The sequence below is a fragment of the Erithacus rubecula genome, assembly GCF_903797595.1.
Source record: "Erithacus rubecula genome assembly, chromosome: 14".
NCBI classification, from domain to species: Eukaryota; Metazoa; Chordata; class Aves; order Passeriformes; family Muscicapidae; genus Erithacus; species Erithacus rubecula.
Genome location: NC_136666.1, coordinates 18,396,465 through 18,415,640, shown reverse-complemented (window position 1 = coordinate 18,415,640; position 19,176 = coordinate 18,396,465). Strand labels below are relative to the sequence as shown.

Here is a 19,176-nt window from a genome sequence, read left to right as displayed (position 1 = left end):
TGTGCCAGGATAGCTTTGGGAACGTTGGGAAAATTCCCACCTGGAAAATTCCCACCTGGAAAATTCCCACCTGGAAAAGCTGCAGCTTCCAGGCAGGTCTGGAATCACATCCCGAGGGATTGGAACCCATGGAGCAGCTTCCAGGCAGGGCTGGAATCACATTGGAACCCTTTGGATGTGGCACTTGGCGTGCTTGGATTCCATCATCTCCAAGGGCTTTTCCAACAAGAATTCCATAATTTCCCTAAAATCCCCCCAGCTCGGGATGAAGCCGGCAGAGATCCCCCTGCACTGGATGAATGTGATCCCACCTCGATCCAACGCTAATCCCAGGAATTCTGCACCTTGCCCACCAGGAGCTGTTGCTACAGAGCAGATTCCAGGCATGGAAAAGCAGGAATTCCAGGAGGAATTGTTATCCACGGTCTCGCCAGCTCCTGATTGCTGGATTCCCTTGATTTACCAGGAAAACAGTCCCAGTCCAGCGCAGATTCCGGGTTGGAAGGAGCAGCACCTCTCAGACATCAATTCCCATCCCAGTTTTCCCTTGTTTTTGCAAAGGAGCTGGAATTGCTTCCATCAACCCCCAACATTCCCATCTTGCCCTGATTTATTTCTCAGATCCAAAAGCAAACTTTCCCATCTTTTCCTGATTCATTCTCCAGATCCAAAGGAAACGTTTCCCATCTTTCCCTCATTTCTTCTTCAGATCCCAAAGGAAACTTTCTCATCTTTCCCTCATTTATTCCTCAGATCCCAAAGGAAACAATCCCATCTCTTTTATTCCTCAAATCTAAAGAAAACATTTCCATCTTTCCCTCATTTCTTCCTCAGATCCCAAAGGAACTTTCCCATCTTTTCCTCATTTCCTCCTCAGATCAGAGGAAACATTCCCACCTCTTTTATTCCTCAAATCCAAAGGAAACATTCCCATCTTTTCCTGATTTATTCCTCACATTGAAAGGAAACATTCCCATCTTTTCCTGATTTATTCCTCACATTGAAAGGAAACATTCCCATCTTTCCCTCATTTATTCCTGACATCCAAAGGAAACATTCCCATCTTTTCCTGATTTATTCCTCACATCCAAAGGAAACATTCCCATCTTTTCCTGATTTATTTCTCAAATCCCAATGAAACTTTCGGATCTTTCCCTCATTTATTCCTGACATTGAAAGGAAACTTTCGGATCTTTCCCTCATTTATTCCTGACATCCAAAGGAAACTTTTGGATCTTTCCCTCATTTATTCCTGACATGCAAAGGAAACTTTCCCATCTTTCCCTGATTTATTCTTGACATCCAAAGGAAACATTCCCATCTTTTCCTGATTTATTCCTGACATCCAAAGGAAAACTTCCCCAAAATTCCATCCCACCCACTCGGCCCCAGCGGATCGGGGCTGGGACGCAGCGGGGTCGGATGCCGGACAGGGAAGGGTGGAAGAGCTGCTGGCAGCAGTTTTCCTTGGGGAAGGTGAGGCTGAAGCCTGTCAGAAGTTTTCGTGGGAGAAGCGGAAGCCGAAGGTGCGGCAGTGCCCCCGGATGACCCTGGCCAGCGCCGCGGAGCCGCAGAAGAAAACGCGGACGCTCCCGCGCCGCTCGGCCGCCACCGCGCCCAGCACCTGCAGCAGGACCCACCGCTGAGCCACCCTGAGCCCGTTCCATGATCCCATTCCCACCGTGCCCAGCACCTGCAGCGGGACCCGCCGCTGAGCCCACCCACCCCGAGCCCGTTCCATGATCCCATTCCCACCGTGCCCAGCACCTGCAGCAGGACCCACCGCTGACCCACCCCGAGCCCGTTCCATGATCCCATTCCCACCGTGCCCAGCACCTGCAGCAGGACCCACCGCTGAGCCCCACCCTGAGCCCGTTCCAGGATCCCATTCCCACCGTGAGCCCGTTCCATGATCCCATTCCCACCCCGAGCCCGTTCCATGATCCCATTCCCACCGCGCCCAGCACCTGCAGCAGGACCCGCCGCTGACCCCCACCCACCCCGAGCCCGTTCCATGATCCCATTCCCACCGTGCCCAGCACCTGCAGCAGGACCCACCGCTGACCCCCACTCACCCCGAGCCCGTTCCATGATCCCATTCCCACCCCGAGCCCGTTCCATGATCCCATTCCCACCGCGCCCAGCACCTGCAGCAGGACCCGCCGCTGACCCCCACCCACCCTGAGCCCGTTCCATGATCCCATTCCCACCCCGAGCCCGTTCCATGATCCCATTCCCACCGCGCCCAGCACCTGCAGCAGGACCCACCGCTGACCCCCACTCACCCCGAGCCCGTTCCATGATCCCATTCCCACCCCGAGCCCGTTCCATGATCCCATTCCCACCGTGCCCAGCACCTGCAGCAGGACCCGCCGCTGACCCACCCACCCTGAGCCCGTTCCATGATCCCATTCCCACCGTGAGCCCTTTCCATGATCCCATTCCCACCGCGCCCAGCACCTGCAGCAGGACCCGCCGCTGAGCCACCCTGAGCCCGTTCCATGATCCCATTCCCCAAATCTGATCTCATTCCATGACTCCATGATCCCCTTTCCCAAATCTGATCCCATTCCATGATCCCATTCCCCAAATATGATCCCATTCCCCACTCCATGATCCCATTCCCCAAATCTGATCCCATTCCATGACTCCATGATCCCACTCCCCAAATATGATCCCATTCCCTGACTCCACGATCCCACTCCCCAAATTTGATGCCATTCCCCACTCCATGATCCCATTCCATGACCCCACTCCCCGATTCTCTGACCCCTTCCTTGGCACCCCTCACCCTCTCCAGCCCTCAGCATTCCCATTCCCGGGATCAGGGCTCTGGTGGGTGTGGGGTGAGGGTCCCTGACCTTGGCCCAGTCGGGGTGGCCGGGCTGGGTGCGGCTGCGGAGCCCGGAGATGGAATCCCGCTTTTCCTGCGCTGCCAGCAGGTCCAGGGCCAGCTGCAGCCCCAGAGCCTTCACATCCCCCTTGCCCAGCGCCGAGGTCATGTACAGGTGCAGCTCCAGGAAATTCCCTGGAATTCCAGGGGTTCAGCCCTGCTGCAGAGCCTGGATTGGGGGGAGGGTTTTCCTGGGAATGACGCCGGATGCTCCGGCTCACCTCCCGGCTCCAGCTCTGCCTGCTCCGACTCCAGCTTGGCCAGGAGGTCGAGGAACCACTGCAGGTGCTGCTGATCCCGTGTGATCCAGATGAAATCCACCTGGAAACGTGGGAAGGCCTCTGCTTGGGCATTCACCAGATCCCAGCACCAAATCCCAGCACCAAATCCCAACACCAAATCCCAGCACCAAATCCCAACACCAAATCCCAACACCAAATCCAGCCCCCAATCCCAAACCCCCCAGATGTGAGGGATGCTCCCAGGTTCTCCCCCTGGGACCCTGCAGCCCCATCGCAGGGTGAGCCTGGATCCCACATCCCCTGCTGCTCCCATTCCCATTCCCACCTTCCGGAGCGTCATCTCCTGATCCCGCCGTTCCTCGCTCCACGAGAAATGGCAGCTGGGGCAGCTCTGCTTCCGCCGCCGGTACCTGCACAGGGAGTGGCCCTTCCTGCTCCTTGCAGCTCCTTCCCTCCTCTTCCTGCATTTCCCTTCCCATTCCTGCTCCTTCCCTCCTCTTCCTGCATTTTCCTGCCCATTCCTGCTCCTTCCCTCCTCTTCCTGCATTTTCCTGCCCATTCCTGCTCCTTCCCTCCTTTTCCTGCATTTCCCTTCCCATTCCTGCTCCTTCCCTCCTCTTCCTGCATTTTCCTGCCCATTCCTGCTCCTTCCCTCCTCTTCCTGAATTTTCCTGCCCATTCCTGCTCCTTCCTTCCTGTTCCTGCTCCTTCTTTACTTTTCCTGCTCTTTCCTGTTCCTTTCTTCACCTTCCTGCCTTTTCCTTCCCCTTTCTGTCCCTTCCTTCCTTTTCCTGCTCCTTCCTGTCCCTTGCTTGTCTCTTCCTTCCCCTTCCCACCTTTTCCTACCTTTTCTGAATTGTCTTGCCCATTCCTCTTTTTTCCTGCTCCTTCCTCTCTCCTTTCCTCCCCTTTCCTCCTTTTTCCTGCCCCTTCCCTCCCATGCCCAAACTCCCTCCATCACCTTTCCCACACCCCAAATTCCCAAAGAAAATCCTGGTAAGCGAGGGAGGTCCCACCACAACGGGCCAAATCCCAAGGAGAGCTGTACCCAGGCATGCCTCCCCAATCCCTGGGGTATTCCCAGCTGCCAGGGGACCCACTGGAACATGATGCTCTGCAGGATGGAGGCGAAGGGCGTGATGCCGATGCCGGCGCCGATGAGCACGGCGTGCTCCGAGGTGAAGATCCGCCGGCTCGCAGTGCCATAGGGACCATCCAGGAAACACTGGGAGAGATCCCAGTTCAGGAGAGACACAAAGTCAGGGAGACATCCCAGTTCAGGGGAGATCTGCCAGTTCCAGGTGCTGGAATGGCTCCCAGGTGGAGAAGGGATAAGGAATTTGGGGATTCCCAGCGTTTTGTGGGAGAGAGGATGGGAGTTTTCCAGCGGGGTAGGGTTTGGATCAGCCCCAGGTGGGATCATCCATGGACAGGGATACAGGGATGGGATGGTGGGAATGTGGATGGAGTGCTGGGAACAGGGATGGGATGGTGGGAACAGGGATGGGATGGTGGGAACAGGGATGGGATGGACAGAAACAGGGATGGGATGAACAGAAACAGGGATGGGATGGACAGAAACATGGATACAGGGATAGTAGGAATGTGGATACAGGGATTGTAGGAATGTGGATACAGGGACACTCAGGAATGCTGATCCCAGCCCATTTCCCAGGATCCAGGAAAAGTGGGAACATCCTCACCTTGACTCTGCAGCTCCGTGGGGTCACCCCAGGCCCGGAGCCCTGTGAGGGGAAGGGAGCAGTGACTATCCCCCTTCCCAAGCATTCCCAAAATTCTCTGGGTTTGGGGTGTCTTCCCACTGGGCTGCACACACAATTCCAGCTGCCAATCTCACAATAATATCCAAGGAATTTATTTCTAAAGAGCTTTTTCAGGAGCTTTATCCCATTTGGGATCCACTCTCTGGTGGATGCCCTGGGATTGGGGCAGTGCTCACCCCCTGCTCCGGGTCTTTTCCTGGGAAAGCAGCTCCAGAGGCTCGGAATGCTGTCAGCTCCACAGCTCCATCCCTGCCAGAGGCCACAGATCCTTCCTGGGAGCAATGGCTGGGAATCAGCACTGGGATCTGCTGGGCCTCCAGCATGGTCACAGGAATTCCCATTCCATAGGGCACAACACCCCATCAATCCCAAATCCCACCATGCCATGCATCCATCCCAAATCCCATTGCATGGGGCACAAATTCCCATCAATCCCAAATCCCATCCCATCCATCCATCCATCCATCCATCCATCCATCCATCCATCCATCCATCCATCCCAAATCCCATTCCATAGAGCACAACACCCCATCAATCCCAAATCCCACCATGCCATGCATCCATCCCAAATCCCATTGCATGGGGCACAAATTCCCATCAATCCCAAATCCCATCCATCCCAAATCCCATTCCACGTGACACAAATTCCCATTCCATGGGACACAAATCCTTCAGTTCTGGACAAACAGGGAATGTTCATCCCTGGGGATTCCCTGGCTGCCAACTGGGATGATCCCATGGGATCCATCCCCATCCCTTTGCCTTGATCCCAATCCCAATCCCACCTGTTCCCAGTGCTGGCTCTTCCCAGGTGGATTTGGCTCTGGGCCATGCAATTCCAGCTGCTGGAAATACTCGTAGAGCTTGGTGGTCCATTGGCCCCGAGCCCGGATGTGCAGCCAGAGGGTTTCTGAGGGGAAAATCCCCAAATCCTGGAATTCTTGGGATTGGGAAGGGCTTCAAACCCAAATCATCCCATGGAAGCACCTCCCATGACCCGGCTTGATCCCAGCCCCATCCGAGCTGGGAAAGGGATCCTGGGGGTGGGAAAGGGATCCTGGGGGTGGGAAAGGGATCCTGGGGGTGGAACACATTCCAGGGATGGGAAACACATCCCAGGAATGGGAAATGGATCCCGGGAATGGGGAGTATTCCAGGGATGGAAAAGAGATCCTGGGATGGGAAACAGATAGCGGGGTGAAAAACAGATCTCAGAGATGGAAATCAAATCCCAGGGGTGGAAAACTGATCCTGGGGATGGAATATATTCCAGGGATAGGAAACAGATCCCAGGGATGGGAAGCAGATTCCAAGGATGGGAAGGAGATCCTGGGGGTTGAAAACTGATCCTGGGGATGGGAAGCAGATCCCAGGGTGTGGGAAATGTTCCAGGGAATGGGAAACAGATCCCAGGGATGGGAAGCAGGTCCCAGGGATGAGAAGCAGATCCTGGGGGTTAAAAACATTCCAGGGATGGGAAGCAGATCCCAGGGATAGAACACAGATCCCAGGGATAGAACACAGATCCCAGGGATGGGAAGCAGATCCCAGGAATGGGAAGCAGATCCCAGGGATGGGAAATGTTCCTGGGATGGGAAACAGATCCCGGGATGGGAAGCAGATCCCAGGGATAGAACACAGATCCCAGGGGATGTGAAGCAGATCCTGGGGAATGGGAAATGTTCCAGGGATGGGAAGCAGATCCCAGGGATGGGAAGCAGATCCCAGGGGTGGGAAATGTTCCAGGGATGGGAAGCAGATCCCAGGGATAGAACACAGATCCCAGGGGATGTGAAGCAGATCCCAGGGGGTGGAAAGCAGATCCCAGGGGGTGGAAAGCAGATCCCAGGGGATGTCAGGGGATATTTTGGGAGGTGCCCAGGGCACCTGGCTGCTCGGGGGCGCTGCTGATGGAGAAGGGGTGCCACTCGTAGGCGGCGATGGCCGGGATGTTCAGGTAGACGTAATCCCCCGGCTGGAAGCGGAAGGATTTCGGCCTCTGGATCACCAGGTGGGTCACCTGTGGGAAAACAGGGGCAGCAAAACTGGGAATGTCCAAAGGATCTTTTCCACTGGTTTCTGTCATGGGAAGCGCACTGGAAATTCCAGGTTCTGGCTCCTGTTGGGTTTGTTCCCCATTCCCGGTTAAAATCGATGGGATTTTGGGAAAACGTTCTGAGTTCCAGGAGTTTCTGTCCTGCTCCAGTTGCTCTGTGAATTTTCATTTGAAAAAAAATGGGAAAAGGCTTGGAAATAAATGAAATTCAGTTTGTGTCCAACCTCCAGATTTTCCATGTTTGCTCCTTCATTGCCAGAGTCCCAGGAGGAGGTGGGACAGTGGGATTTGGGATGGATGGATGGATGGATGGATGGATGGATGGATGGATGGATGGATGGATGGATGGATGGATGGGATTTGGGATGCATTCCCACCCTGGAGGGCAGCAGCTGGTGGGATTTGGGATGTCTGGAATCTGGGATGATGGGATTTGGGATGTTTGGGATTTGGGTTGCATTCCCACCCTGGAGGGCAGCAGCTGGTGGGATTTGGGATGTTTGGGATTTGGGTTGCATTCCCACCCTGGAGGGCAGCAGCTGGTGGGATTTGGGATGTCTGGGATCTGGGATGATGGGATTTGGGATGTTTGGGATTTGGGATGCATTCCCACCTTGGAGGGCAGCAGCTTGGCCTCCAGGATGTGCAGATCCTCCGCCCGGCGCCACACCCAGCCCAGAACCTTCTCCAGGAAAAACAGGGAGCCAGGAATCAGGAACCACTTCCAGAAGTGGGGACCGTGCAGGAGCAGCAGGAACCACACAGAGATGTAGGAGAGGTGGCTCCAGTAAAAAACCTGGGAATGGGAATTGGGAAGTGCTGGATCCAAATGGTGGGACTGTCTGGGTATCCCAGTGGGAAAAGGCAGCCCAAGGAAATCCTGGAATCGCTGGGATTTGGCTTGGAGAGAACCTTAAACCCATCCACTTCCAATCCCAACACCTCCCACCATTCCAGGCTGCTCCAGGGACGCTCCTAAGACTCCAGGAGCTGCCCCAGCTTCTCTGGGAATTCCATCCCAGCCCCTCCCAGCCAGGAATTCCTTCCCAATACCCCCGAGAAACCACTCCCCGTGTCCCATTGGGAAGAAAATCCCAGGAACCCCAAACTGTGAAGTGCCCAGGGGGCTCTCAGGATCACCCATGAGCATCACTCCAGGCGGGAATTCCCATGGGATCACCTGGAAGTGTCCGCCGCGCCGCACGCAGGGGCTGGAGCCGAGGAGCATGGCCAGGAGCAGGGCCAGCAGGGCCAGCCCGGTCTGCGGGGCCGAGCCGGACACGCCGCCCGCCCCCGGCCGCGCCCGCCGCACCAGCTCGCCCAGGGCCACCTGCCAGTCCCGCCGGGCCAGGCCTGGGGACAGGGCACGCCTCAGGACCGGCACGGACCGGGACGGGGACTGGGAGTGCCGGGATGTGGGAATACCGGGGTTTGGGAATGCGGGATGCCAGGATTTGGGAATGCCGGGATTTGGGATCCTGCTCGGGGCAGCGGTGCCTCGGCGGGAGCCGCTAGAGGGGGATCACAGCCCGTGGCTGCTGCGCCCGCCCTGTCCCCTGTCCCTGCCCTGTCCCCCTGTCCCTGTCCTGTCCCTGCCCTGTCCCCTGTCCCTGCCCTGTCCCCTGTCCCTGCCCTGTCCGTGTCGTTTCCGTGCCCTCGCAGCACCCCCAGCACGGGCACCCCTTCTCCAGGGCATTCCCTACTCCTTGGGGCACGGGCACCCTTCTTTGGGATCGCGGGACACGATCCCCTACCCCTGGGATCGCGGGACACGATAGATTCTATCCCTGGGATCCCGGGACACGGGCACCCTTCTTTGGGATCCCGGGACGTGATCCCCCATTCCTGGGACCCTGGGACACGACAGATCTCACCTCTGGGATCCCGGGACACAATCCCCCATCCCCGGGATCCCGGGACACCAGAGATCCCATCCCCAGGATCCCGGGACACAATCCCCCATCCCCAGGATCCCGGGACACAATCCCCCATCCCCGGAACACCAGAGATCCCATTCCCGGGATCCCGGGACAGAATCCCCCATCCCGGGGATCCCGGGACACAATCCCCCGTCCCCGGGACACCAGAGATCCCATTCCCGGGATCCCGGGACGCGACCCCGCACCCCTGTCCCCGTGTCCCCGTGTCCCCGTGTCCCCGGCACTGACCCACGTGTGCCAGGTGTGCCCCCGCGTGCGCGGTCGCCAGGGCCAGCACCAGGTGCGCCACCCGCTCGTGGCCCCGCAGGTGAAGCTCCAGCGGGAAGAGCGCGGCCAGCGGGGAGCGGCGCAGCCAGGTGAGGGAGCGGCGCAGGACCAGAGCCTGGGGACAGGAGAGAGGGACAGGGGACAGCAGAGAGGGACAGGAGAGAGGGACAGGGGACAGGAGAGAGGGACAGGGGACAAGAGAGAGGGACAGGGGACAGAGGGACAGGAGAGAGGGACAGGGGACAGGAGAGAGGGACAGGGGACAGAGGGACAGGAGAGAGGGACAGGGGACAGGAGAGAGGGATAGGGGACAGGAGAGAGGGACAGGGGACAGAGGGACAGGAGAGAGGGGGACAGGAGAGAGGGACAGGGGACAGGAGAGAGGGGGACAGGAGAGAGGGACAGGGGACAGGAGAGAGGGACAGGGGACAGGAGAGAGGGACAGGACAGGGGGACAGGAGAGAGGGACAGGGGACAGGGGGACAGGAGAGAGGGACAGGGACGAGAGAGAACAGGGGGTGAAGAAGGGGACAGGAGAGAACAGGGGGTGAGGGCAGGGAGCAGGGAACAGCGACGGGGACAGGGGACAGACGGACAGGAGAGAGGGACAGGGGACAGGAGAGAGGGACAGGAGAGAGGGACAGGTGACAGGAGAGAGGGACAGGAGAGAGGGACAGGTGACAGGAGAGAGGGACAGGAGAGAGGGACAGGGACGAGACAGAACAGGGGGTGAGGGCAGGGAGCAGCGATGAGGACAGGGACGAGCAGGGGGCGAGGGGATGGGCCAGGGCAACCGGAGATACCGGGGGGCAAATGGAATTGGGGGGGGGAGAGGAATAAGGAGATACCAGGAGGAATGGGAAATGTTGGAGGACAATGGGAAATTCCAGAGGGAATGGGAAATGTCGGAGGAGAACTGGCAGTTCCTGGGGGAATGGGAAATGTTGAGGGACCATGGAAAACGCTGGGGAAATTTCGGGCGAGCATCCCTCCAGGACACCCCAGGACCCTCCCACCCTTCCCGGCTCCCTCCCAGCGTGTCCCCCGGTGTCCCACCGGTGTCCCCCCGGTGTGGCGGGGCACTCACGGCCAGCAGGGCGCAGTTGAGGTTGAGGCTCTGCCCGCAGCCCCGGGCCAGCGCCAGCGCGGGGCCGCGATCGCGGTGCCCCAGAGCCCCCAGGGCGAGCAGGAGCGCCGAGAGGGCGAGCCAGAGCCCCAGGCAGCACAGCCCGGGCCCATGATCCCGGCGGGATTCCCGGGAAAAGCAGCACAGCCCGGGCCCATGATCCCGGCGGGATTCCCGGGAAAAGCAGCACAGCCCGGGCCCATGATCCCGGCGGGATTCCCGGGAAAAGCAGCACAGCCAGTGCTCAGCGGGGCTGGGACTGGGAGGCTTCAACCAGCTGGCGGCACTGGGAAAATGGGAATGGGGGTTTGGATGGGAATGGGGGGCTGGGGCCCGGGGTGGTACCCAGCCCTACAGCCAGAGTGGCAGCATCCCTGTAACCATCCCAAAATCCAAACCCTTCACTCATCCTAAATCATCCCAAAATGCAAACCCTGCCCCATCCCAAAATGCACACCCTGTCCCCATTCCAACCCCATCCCAAGTCACACCTGCACTCATCCTTTGCCTCATCCCAAAATCCAAACCCTGGTCCATCCCAAACCATCCCTACACAATCCCAAAATCCAAACCTAGCCCTATCCCAAACCATCTCTCATTCAAACCTTGTTCCCCCTCCCAACCTCATCCCAAAATCAAACCCTGCTCCATCCCTCATCCAATCCCAAAATCCAAACCCTGTCCCATCCCAACCTCATCCCAAAATCAAACCCTGCCCCATCCTAACCCATCCCTCATCCAATCCCAACCCTCTCCAGCTGCTCCCAGCCCCACTGAGGGCTCCCCATGGAATTCTTTCCTGGAAATCCCAGCGTTCCCTCCCCACCTGATGCTCAGGTTCTCCAGGAGCTCTGGGAAGGCTTCCAGCTGCTCCTGGAGCTCGGGGAAGGTGATGGAGCCGCTGTGGTCCCGGTCCAGGGCCTGGAGCAGGGCCTGGCTCAGGGCTCCGAGCCGCTCCTCGGGAAGGGCCAGGGAACTCTCCTGGAGACAGCCCCGGAGCACCAGCAGCAGCTCCTCGGCATCGATGGAGCCACTGCCTGGAAAAGGAGAATCCCAATATCCCACAGCCCCATGGAGTCATCTCCATCCTGATATCCTATGGAATCATCTCCATCCCAATATCCCACAGCCCCATGGAGTCATCTCCATCCTGATATCCTATGGAATCATCTCCATCCCAATATCCCACAGCCCCATGGAGTCATCTCCATCCTGATATCCTATGGAATCATCTCCATCCTGATATTCCACAGCCCTGCAGAGTCATCTCCATCCCAATATCCCATGGAATCATCTCCATCCCAATATCCCACAGTCCTACAGAGTCATCTCCATCCTGATATTCCACAGCCCTACAGAGTCATCTCCATCCCAATATCCCATGGAATCATCTCCATCCCAATATCCCACAGTCCTACAGAGTCATCTCCATCCTGATATTCCACAGCCCTACAGAATCATCTCCATCCCAATATCCTATGGAATCATCTCCATCCCAATATCCCACAGCCCCATGGAGTCATCTCCATCCCAATATCCCATGGAATCATCTCCATCCCAATATCCCACAGCCCTACAGAATCATCTCCATCCCAATATCCCACAGCCCCACAAAATCATCTCCATCCCAAAGTCCTACAGAATCATCTCCATCCCAATTTGCCAGTCCTACAGAGTCATCTCCATCCCAATATCCCAGAGCCCCATGGAATCATCTCCATCCCAACATCCCACAGTCCTACAGAATCATCTCCATCCCAATTTGCCAGTCCTAATCCAGGAATTTTCCTCGCAGGGAGGAAAATCCTGCATGGGTCAGGCTTTGTTCCCAGCAATAAATGATTGGATAATGGGAATGGCATTCAGGGGAGGCTCTGGTTGGATATTTGGGAATACTCATGGAAAGGGTGGCATTGGAAGGGACAGGGAATGATTGGATTCTATCTCCAAGGGCTTTTCCAACCTGAACAATCCCACAGTTTTGGCAAAGTGGGATGGGAGTTGGGATTGGAGCAGAATCCTGGCTGATGGGAAATCCTCAAGTGTGACCAATGGAATCCTTGACTTCCAGCTGGAATTTTCCCGTTCCCACACGGAACGAGGGCAGCAGCCTCACCTCAGGATACTCAGAGAAGACCAAATCCCAATTTTCTCCCCAAAAAATCCCCACTAATCCCATTTTTCTCCTCTCACCATCCACATCGTACACCTGGAAGAGGAACCGGAGCTTTTCCGTGGGATTCCCGCGGAGCAGCCGGCGCAGAGATCCCAACAGCTCCTCCCGGCTCAGGGAGCCACTCCCGTCGGAATCGAAGAGAGAGAAAAACCTCTCGGCAAAGAAGGACTGAGGGAAAAGTGGGAATGATCCCAGGAGCAGGGAATTGGGGAATTGGGAATGATCCCGTGGAGCAGGGAACTGGGGAATTGGGAATGATCCCATGGAGCAGGGAACTGGGAATGATCCCATGGAGCAGGGAATTGGGGAATTGGGAATGATCCCATGGAGCAGGGAACTGGGAATGATCCCATGGAGCAGGGAATTGGGAATGATCCCATGGAGCAGGGAATTGGGGAATTGGGAATGATCCCATGGAGCAGGGAATTGGGAATGATCCCATGGAGCAGGGAATTGGGGAATTGGGAATGATTCCATGGAGCAGGGAATTGGGGAATTGGGAATGATCCCATGGAACAGGGAATTGGGGAATTGGGAATGATCCCATTGAGCAGGGAATTGGGGAATTGGGAATGATCCCATTGAGCAGGGAATTGGAGAATTGGGAATGATCCCATGGAGCAGGGAACTGGGAATGATCCCATGGAGCAGGGAATTGGAGAATTGGGAATGATCCCATGGAGCAGGGAATTGGGAATGATCCCGTGGAGCAGGGAATTGGGAATGATCCCGTGGAGCAGGGAATTGGGGAATTGGGAATGATCCCATGGAGCAGGGAACTGGGAATGATCCCATGGAGCAGGGAATTGGGGAATTGGGAATGATCCCATGGAGCAGGGAATTGGGGAATTGGGAATGTTCTCCCTCCATGGATCAGGGAATGATCCCATGGAGCAGGGAACTGGGAATGTTCTCTATGGATCTGGGAATATTCTCCCTCTATGGATCAGGGAATTGGGAATGTTCTTCATGGATCAGGGAATTGGGGAACTGGGAATGATCCCATGGAGCAGGGAACTGGGGAATTGAGAATGTTCTCCCTCCATGGATCAGGGAATGATCCCATAGAGCAGGGAATTGGGAATGTTCTCTATGGATCTGGGAATATTCTCCCTCTATGGATCAGGGAATTGGGAATGTTCTTCATGGATCAGGGAATTGGGGAATTGGGGAATTACCCCATGGAGCAGGGAACTGGGGAATCAGGGAATGTTCTCCATGGATCAGGGAATGTTCCCTGTGGATCAGGGAATCAGGGAATTCCCATCGATCAGGGAATTCTCACTGATTCCTCTTCTCTTCCCATTCCCTCTTCCTACAGATCCTTCCCCCCTTCCCAGAAATTCCTTTCCCCAGGGATCCCTTTCCCCAGGATCCCGCACCTCCTTGATCTGCAGGGCGGATTTGAACTCTTCCAGGCTGATTTCCTTCTCCTTCCCAGCGACATTCCCGAATTGTTTGCTGACCCAGCGCAGCCACTCGGCGTCCGCCGCCGCTCCCATGGCTCCGGAGCGATCCCTAAATCCCAACAAGCCCTTGGGGAGCTCCCACCCATCCCACATGGAGCATCCCAAAGCTGGATCCTGCAGGGATCAGCTGGGTTCCAGCAGCACTGCCCGCCCGTGGAATCCCAAATTTCCATGGAGCTGCCCAGCCCAAAATCTGGGATAATCAGGGGGCTCACATTGGGAGCATCCCTGGGGATTCCTTTTTCCCAGAAAAGCTGAGCAGGGATCCTCTCCCATTCCCATTCCCTCCATTCCCAATCCCATTCCCTCCTCTCCCATTTCCATTCCCATTTTGATTCCCTCCTCTCCCATTTCTATTCCCTTTCTCTCCTCTCATTCCCATTCCCTCCATTCCCAATCCCATTCCCTCCTCTCCCATTTCCATTCCCATTTTGATTCCCTCCTCTCCCATTTCTATTCCCTTTCTCTCCTCTCATTCCCATTCCCTCCATTCCCAATCCCATTCCCTCCATTCCCATTTTTATTCCCTCCTCTCCCATTTCTATTCCCTTTCTCTCCTCTCATTCTCATTCCCTCCATTCCCAATCCCATTCCCTCCTCTCCTATTCCCATTCCCTTAATTCCCAATCCCATTCCCTCAATTCCCAATCCCATTCCCTCAATTCCCAATCCCATTCCCTTTCTCTCATTCTCATTCCCTCAATTTCCAATCCCATTCCCTCCTCTCCTATTCCCATTCCCTCAATTCCCAATCCCATTCCCTCAATTCCCAATCCCATTCCCTCCTCTCCCATTCCCATTCCCTTTCTCTCATTCTCATTCCCTCCATTCCCAATCCCATTCCCTCCAAGTTCCCTCCAATCCCCCAGACTCCATAAAATCCATCAGCACTCCCCAACATCCCAGATTTCCCCAGGATCCAAAGGAAAATGCAACTTCCAGGAGCCTTTTCCCATCTCCCACCTTTCCCATTCACCTCCAAAGGAGCCGTGGAGACTCCAAAGGGAAATCCCGGGACAACCCTCGGCGTTCTGAGGGATCCAGCCGGGATTTCCCTCTGGAATAAATCCCAAATCCCCCCTCCCACCTGATTGCCATTGGCCCTGCTTTCCCAGATCCCGCCCATCCCAATGCTGGTTTTTTCCAGCTGCTGTTGATCCCTTTGGCAGTTCCCTGTGCCAATCCATCCCTCGGGAATTGTTTTCCTGCCAAATCCACCCGGAGCCGCCGCTCTCGGGCTCCGATCCCCAATTCCTGCCCGTCAGGAACACGCCGGGAATGTCTTTTCCAGCTTCCAGCCTTTTATTCCCTCTGGAGGAAATCTGGCTGGGATGGGGTTGCCATGGGAATGTCAGGAGCAGATGAAATATTCCTGATTCCCACATTCCAGCAGCAGCCAGACCCCCGGATCCCATTGGGAATAACCGGGAGGAGCACTAAACTGGATCCCGAAAATTCCAAATATCCCCAGCATCTTGGGATAAACTGGATTAAATCCAGCCCCGTCCCATCCCAAATTCTGATTTTTCCTCACCCCTGTCCCAGCCCAAATCCAGCTTTGCTCCCTATCCCTAATCCTAGAATCCCAAAATCACCTTTATTCCATCCCAAATCCAGCCCTGTCCAATTTGAAATTCAACTTTTTCCTCACCCCAAATCCAGTTTTTCTCCCCATCCCAAATCCAGTTTTTCCCCCATTCCAAATCCAGCCCTGTCCAATCCTAAATCCAGTTTTTCCCCATCCCAAATCCATCTTTTCCCCATCCCAAATCCAGCCCTGTCCAATCCTAAATTCAACTTTTTCCTCACCCCAAATCCAATTTTTCTCCCTATCCCTAATCCATTTTTTTTCCATCCCAAATCCAGTTTTTTCCTCACCCCAAATCCAGCTTTTTCCCCATCCCAAATTCAGTTTTCCTCCCTATCCCTAATCCACTTTTTTCCATCCCAAATCCAGCCCTGTCCCATCTCAAATCCAGTTTTTTCCCCATCCCAAATCCAGTTTTTTCCATCCCAAATCCAGTTTTTTCCCCATCCCAAATCCAGTTTTTTACCTCACCCCAAATCCAGTTTTTCCCCATCCCAAATCCAGTTTTTTACCTCACCCCAAATCCAGTTTTTCTCCCTAATCCATTTTTTTCCATCCCAAATCCAGCCTTTTCCCAGGATCTCCATTTCTTTATCCCAACATTCCCATGGGATTTATCCCTGAAAAAAAGGTGGGAATGGGGAAATTTCCCAAAAGGAAAAACTCAAGAGTGGAATTCCTGGAAAAACAGCCAGAAAAAAAAAAACCAAAACCCTCTGGATCCATCCCAAACTGCCAGGATTTGAGCAGAATTCCCAAATTTTTTGTTCCCTTGGAATCTTTTTGAATTTTTGGGAATTTTGGCTTCATCAATTAAAAAAAAAAAAAAAAAAAAAAAAAAAAAGGATTCTCCTCCAGGAAATTCCTTGGAATTCTGCCATTCCCAGTTTTTCCCTTTTCTCAGCTCACTTCCAAAATCTTTTTTATCCTTCAATTTCCTGGAATTCCCTGGAAGATTTTATCCCCCCAAAAAAAATTTTTCCTCACAAATTTTTCAGGGATCTGTAAATTTTTTTTTTTTTTTCCCATTTTTTTTCCTCATCCCCCTCATGGATTTCTGCAAAAATTCCCCCAAAATTCAGGATTTTCCAGCCTTTCCCACATCTAAACTGATTTAATTCCCAAAAAACTGTGGGTTCTACCTCAAAATTATTCCATTTCCCCACCCATTTTCCTTAAATTCTGGATTATCTCAGAATTCCTTGGATTTTTAACTCATCCTGTGTTTTTTGGGGGAATTTTACCAAACTCACCAATTGATCCAGGCCAATAAAATCTTGGAATATTCCAATTATCCCATTAATTTTCCCAGGAAAAAAAATTACATTTAATATTATTTTTTAAATAATATTAATTTTAGGGAATTTTGGAGCCATCCCAGAATTTTTTTTCTTTATTTTTTACCTTCAAATCAGCTTTTCCTCATTTTTTAAATGGGATTTTTTCCCACTTTTTTTCCCTTGGAATGCTGCAAAAATTCCAAATTTAAGGGGTTCAACCACAAATTGGAAATTCCTATGGAATGCCAAGGGTGTTTTCCCAGGGATTTTCCATGGGAATGTGGGGCAGGAAAAGGAGAATTCCCAAGGAATTTAGGGAGGAATGTTGGGAAAAGAAAGGAAAAATAAACAAGGAAAAAATCCCCCAAATTCCTGTTAAAAAATCAATTAATTCATAATAAAAACAAGCAAGGAAATATCCCAGAAATTGAGAATTCATGGTGAAATAAACAAGGAAAAAAAAAATCAGGAATTCCATTCAAAATTCCTGGTAAAAACCAATCTCATGAATTCAAAATTCCTGAAAAAACAGCCAAGAAAAATTCCACAAATTCCATTAAAAAGAAATTTCAAGAATTTCAAAATTCCTGGTAAAAAAATGACCCCACAAATTAAAAATTCCTGATAAAAATAAACAAGGAAGAATCACAAGAATTACATTAAAAATTCCTGGTAAAACTTAATCCCATAAATTCAAAATTCCTGGTAAAAGAAACAAGGAAAAAAAAATCCCAGAAATTGGAAATTCTTGGTAAAAATTTAACAAAGACAAAAACTCCAGAAATTCCTGTTAAAAATTAACAAGGAATAATTCCCTAAATTCAAAATTCCTGGTAAAAATAAACAAGGAAAAATTCCACAAATTCCATTAAAAATTCCCCTTAAAAACAAATACCACTAATTTCAAATTTCCTGGTATAATAAACAAGGAAAAATCCCAGGAATTCCATTAAAAATTCCTGGTAAAAAACCAATCCCACAAATTAAAATTCCTCTTAAAAATAAACAGGGAAAATCCCACGAATTCCATTAAAAATTCCTATTAAAAACAAGGGAAAAAAACCTCAAATTTCTGCTAAAAACCAATCCCATAAATCCCAGATTCCTGATAAAACCAAACCAGGAAAAATCCCAACAATTCCCATTAAAAACCAACCCTATAAATTCCAAATTCCTTAAACAAACCAGAAAAAAAAAACCCCAGGAATTAAAAATCACAGAGGGAAAGTTTTAACCTGGAAAAATATCCTTTTAAATTTATTCCCAAAATTATAATTCCTTTTTTTTTTCTTTAATTCCCAACCTCTTGGAATACAAACAAAGGCACAAACAGCTTTAAACATGGAATTTTAGCTTGGAAATGGAAATAAATTCACTGAATAATGAAAGAAAAAGGAATTTTCAGCACCTTCACACAAACAAAATCCACATTTTTCTTTGGAAAAAAACAAAGATAAAAGCAGCTCTGGATTCCCAGAAATTCCTTTTGAATCCCAACTTGTCCCAGGAATTTTTTTTTCCAGGAGAAAAGTTCTTTTCCAAAGGTTTCCAGCAGCACCAGGAGCACAAATTCCATGAAAAATTCCTGAAGATTCAGCCCAGGAGTCACCTCTGGCCACATCTGGAAAGGAGAAATTAAACAGAGCTCAAATCAAATTTTGCCTCATTCCCAAATCCCAAATATTAAAAAAAAAAAGGAATATTCATTCCAATCAAGGATTTCTCAGCCAATCCCAAAATTCCACCCCAAATATCCAAATATTTTCCTAAAATTGGAATTTTTACCTCGATTTAGATCCAGCTTTTCCCATCCCATTCCCAATGGAATTCCTGCTGTTTTCATCCACATTCCTGGAATTTTTCCATGCTCACAGCTGAGACTTTATCTCCATCCTGCCCTGTAAAAACATGTGGATAAAATCAAGTTTTCCAAGGATTTTTTTTTGAAGGATTTTCAGCATTCCCTTGACGTTTTCCAACAGCTCTTTGGGATTTTCCAGCCCTGTATTTTCCAGGGAAAGCTGGTCAAGTCCAGGAAAAGCAGGAAGGGATAAATGGGAATTTTTGAAGGAATAAAACCACTTTTTACCTGAGTTCTGCTCCAGCTGATGGGAAGAGTTTGGAAATCCCAAAATCCTTGGAAAAGAGGGTTTGGATCCTCACCCAGCAGCAGCTGGAAAAGAATGCAGAGCAGGGAATGCTTTGGGATGGGATCATTCCCTTTATCCCAGGCTGCTCCAATCCCTCCAGGGATGGAATTCCAGGGAATGTGTGTCCTGTCCCTCCATCCCAATCCCAATCCCTGCCCAGCTCTCCTGGAAAAAGCTCTGAGGATTCCTTAGATCCTTCTCTTCT

At 52.5% G+C, this 19,176-nt stretch overlaps 1 protein-coding gene and 1 long non-coding RNA gene across 2 annotated transcripts; both read right to left on the bottom strand.

The window, feature by feature from the left end:
* Positions 1 to 1,492: 1,492 nt before the first annotated feature.
* LOC306807983 (NADPH oxidase 5-like) lies at positions 1,493 to 13,986 on the bottom strand (the record flags this gene model as incomplete). Its single annotated transcript, XM_079318060.1, has 16 exons — positions 1,493 to 1,624; positions 2,862 to 3,028; positions 3,115 to 3,214; positions 3,461 to 3,545; positions 4,236 to 4,360; positions 4,839 to 4,880; positions 5,096 to 5,191; positions 5,705 to 5,829; positions 6,807 to 6,939; positions 7,589 to 7,771; positions 8,156 to 8,328; positions 9,144 to 9,297; positions 10,270 to 10,594; positions 11,135 to 11,345; positions 12,502 to 12,652; positions 13,867 to 13,986. The coding sequence occupies 16 exons, from the start codon at positions 13,984 to 13,986 to the stop codon at positions 1,493 to 1,495; spliced, it is 2,322 nt and encodes a 773-aa protein (XP_079174186.1).
* A 4,063-nt stretch (positions 13,987 to 18,049) lies between these two features.
* On the bottom strand, positions 18,050 to 19,006 carry LOC306807869. The gene is made up of 3 exons (XR_013775843.1): positions 18,911 to 19,006; positions 18,607 to 18,719; positions 18,050 to 18,442 (listed from the first exon to the last, which is right to left on the bottom strand). It is a non-coding gene; the product is annotated as an uncharacterized lncRNA (long non-coding RNA).
* Positions 19,007 to 19,176: the final 170 nt, after the last annotated feature.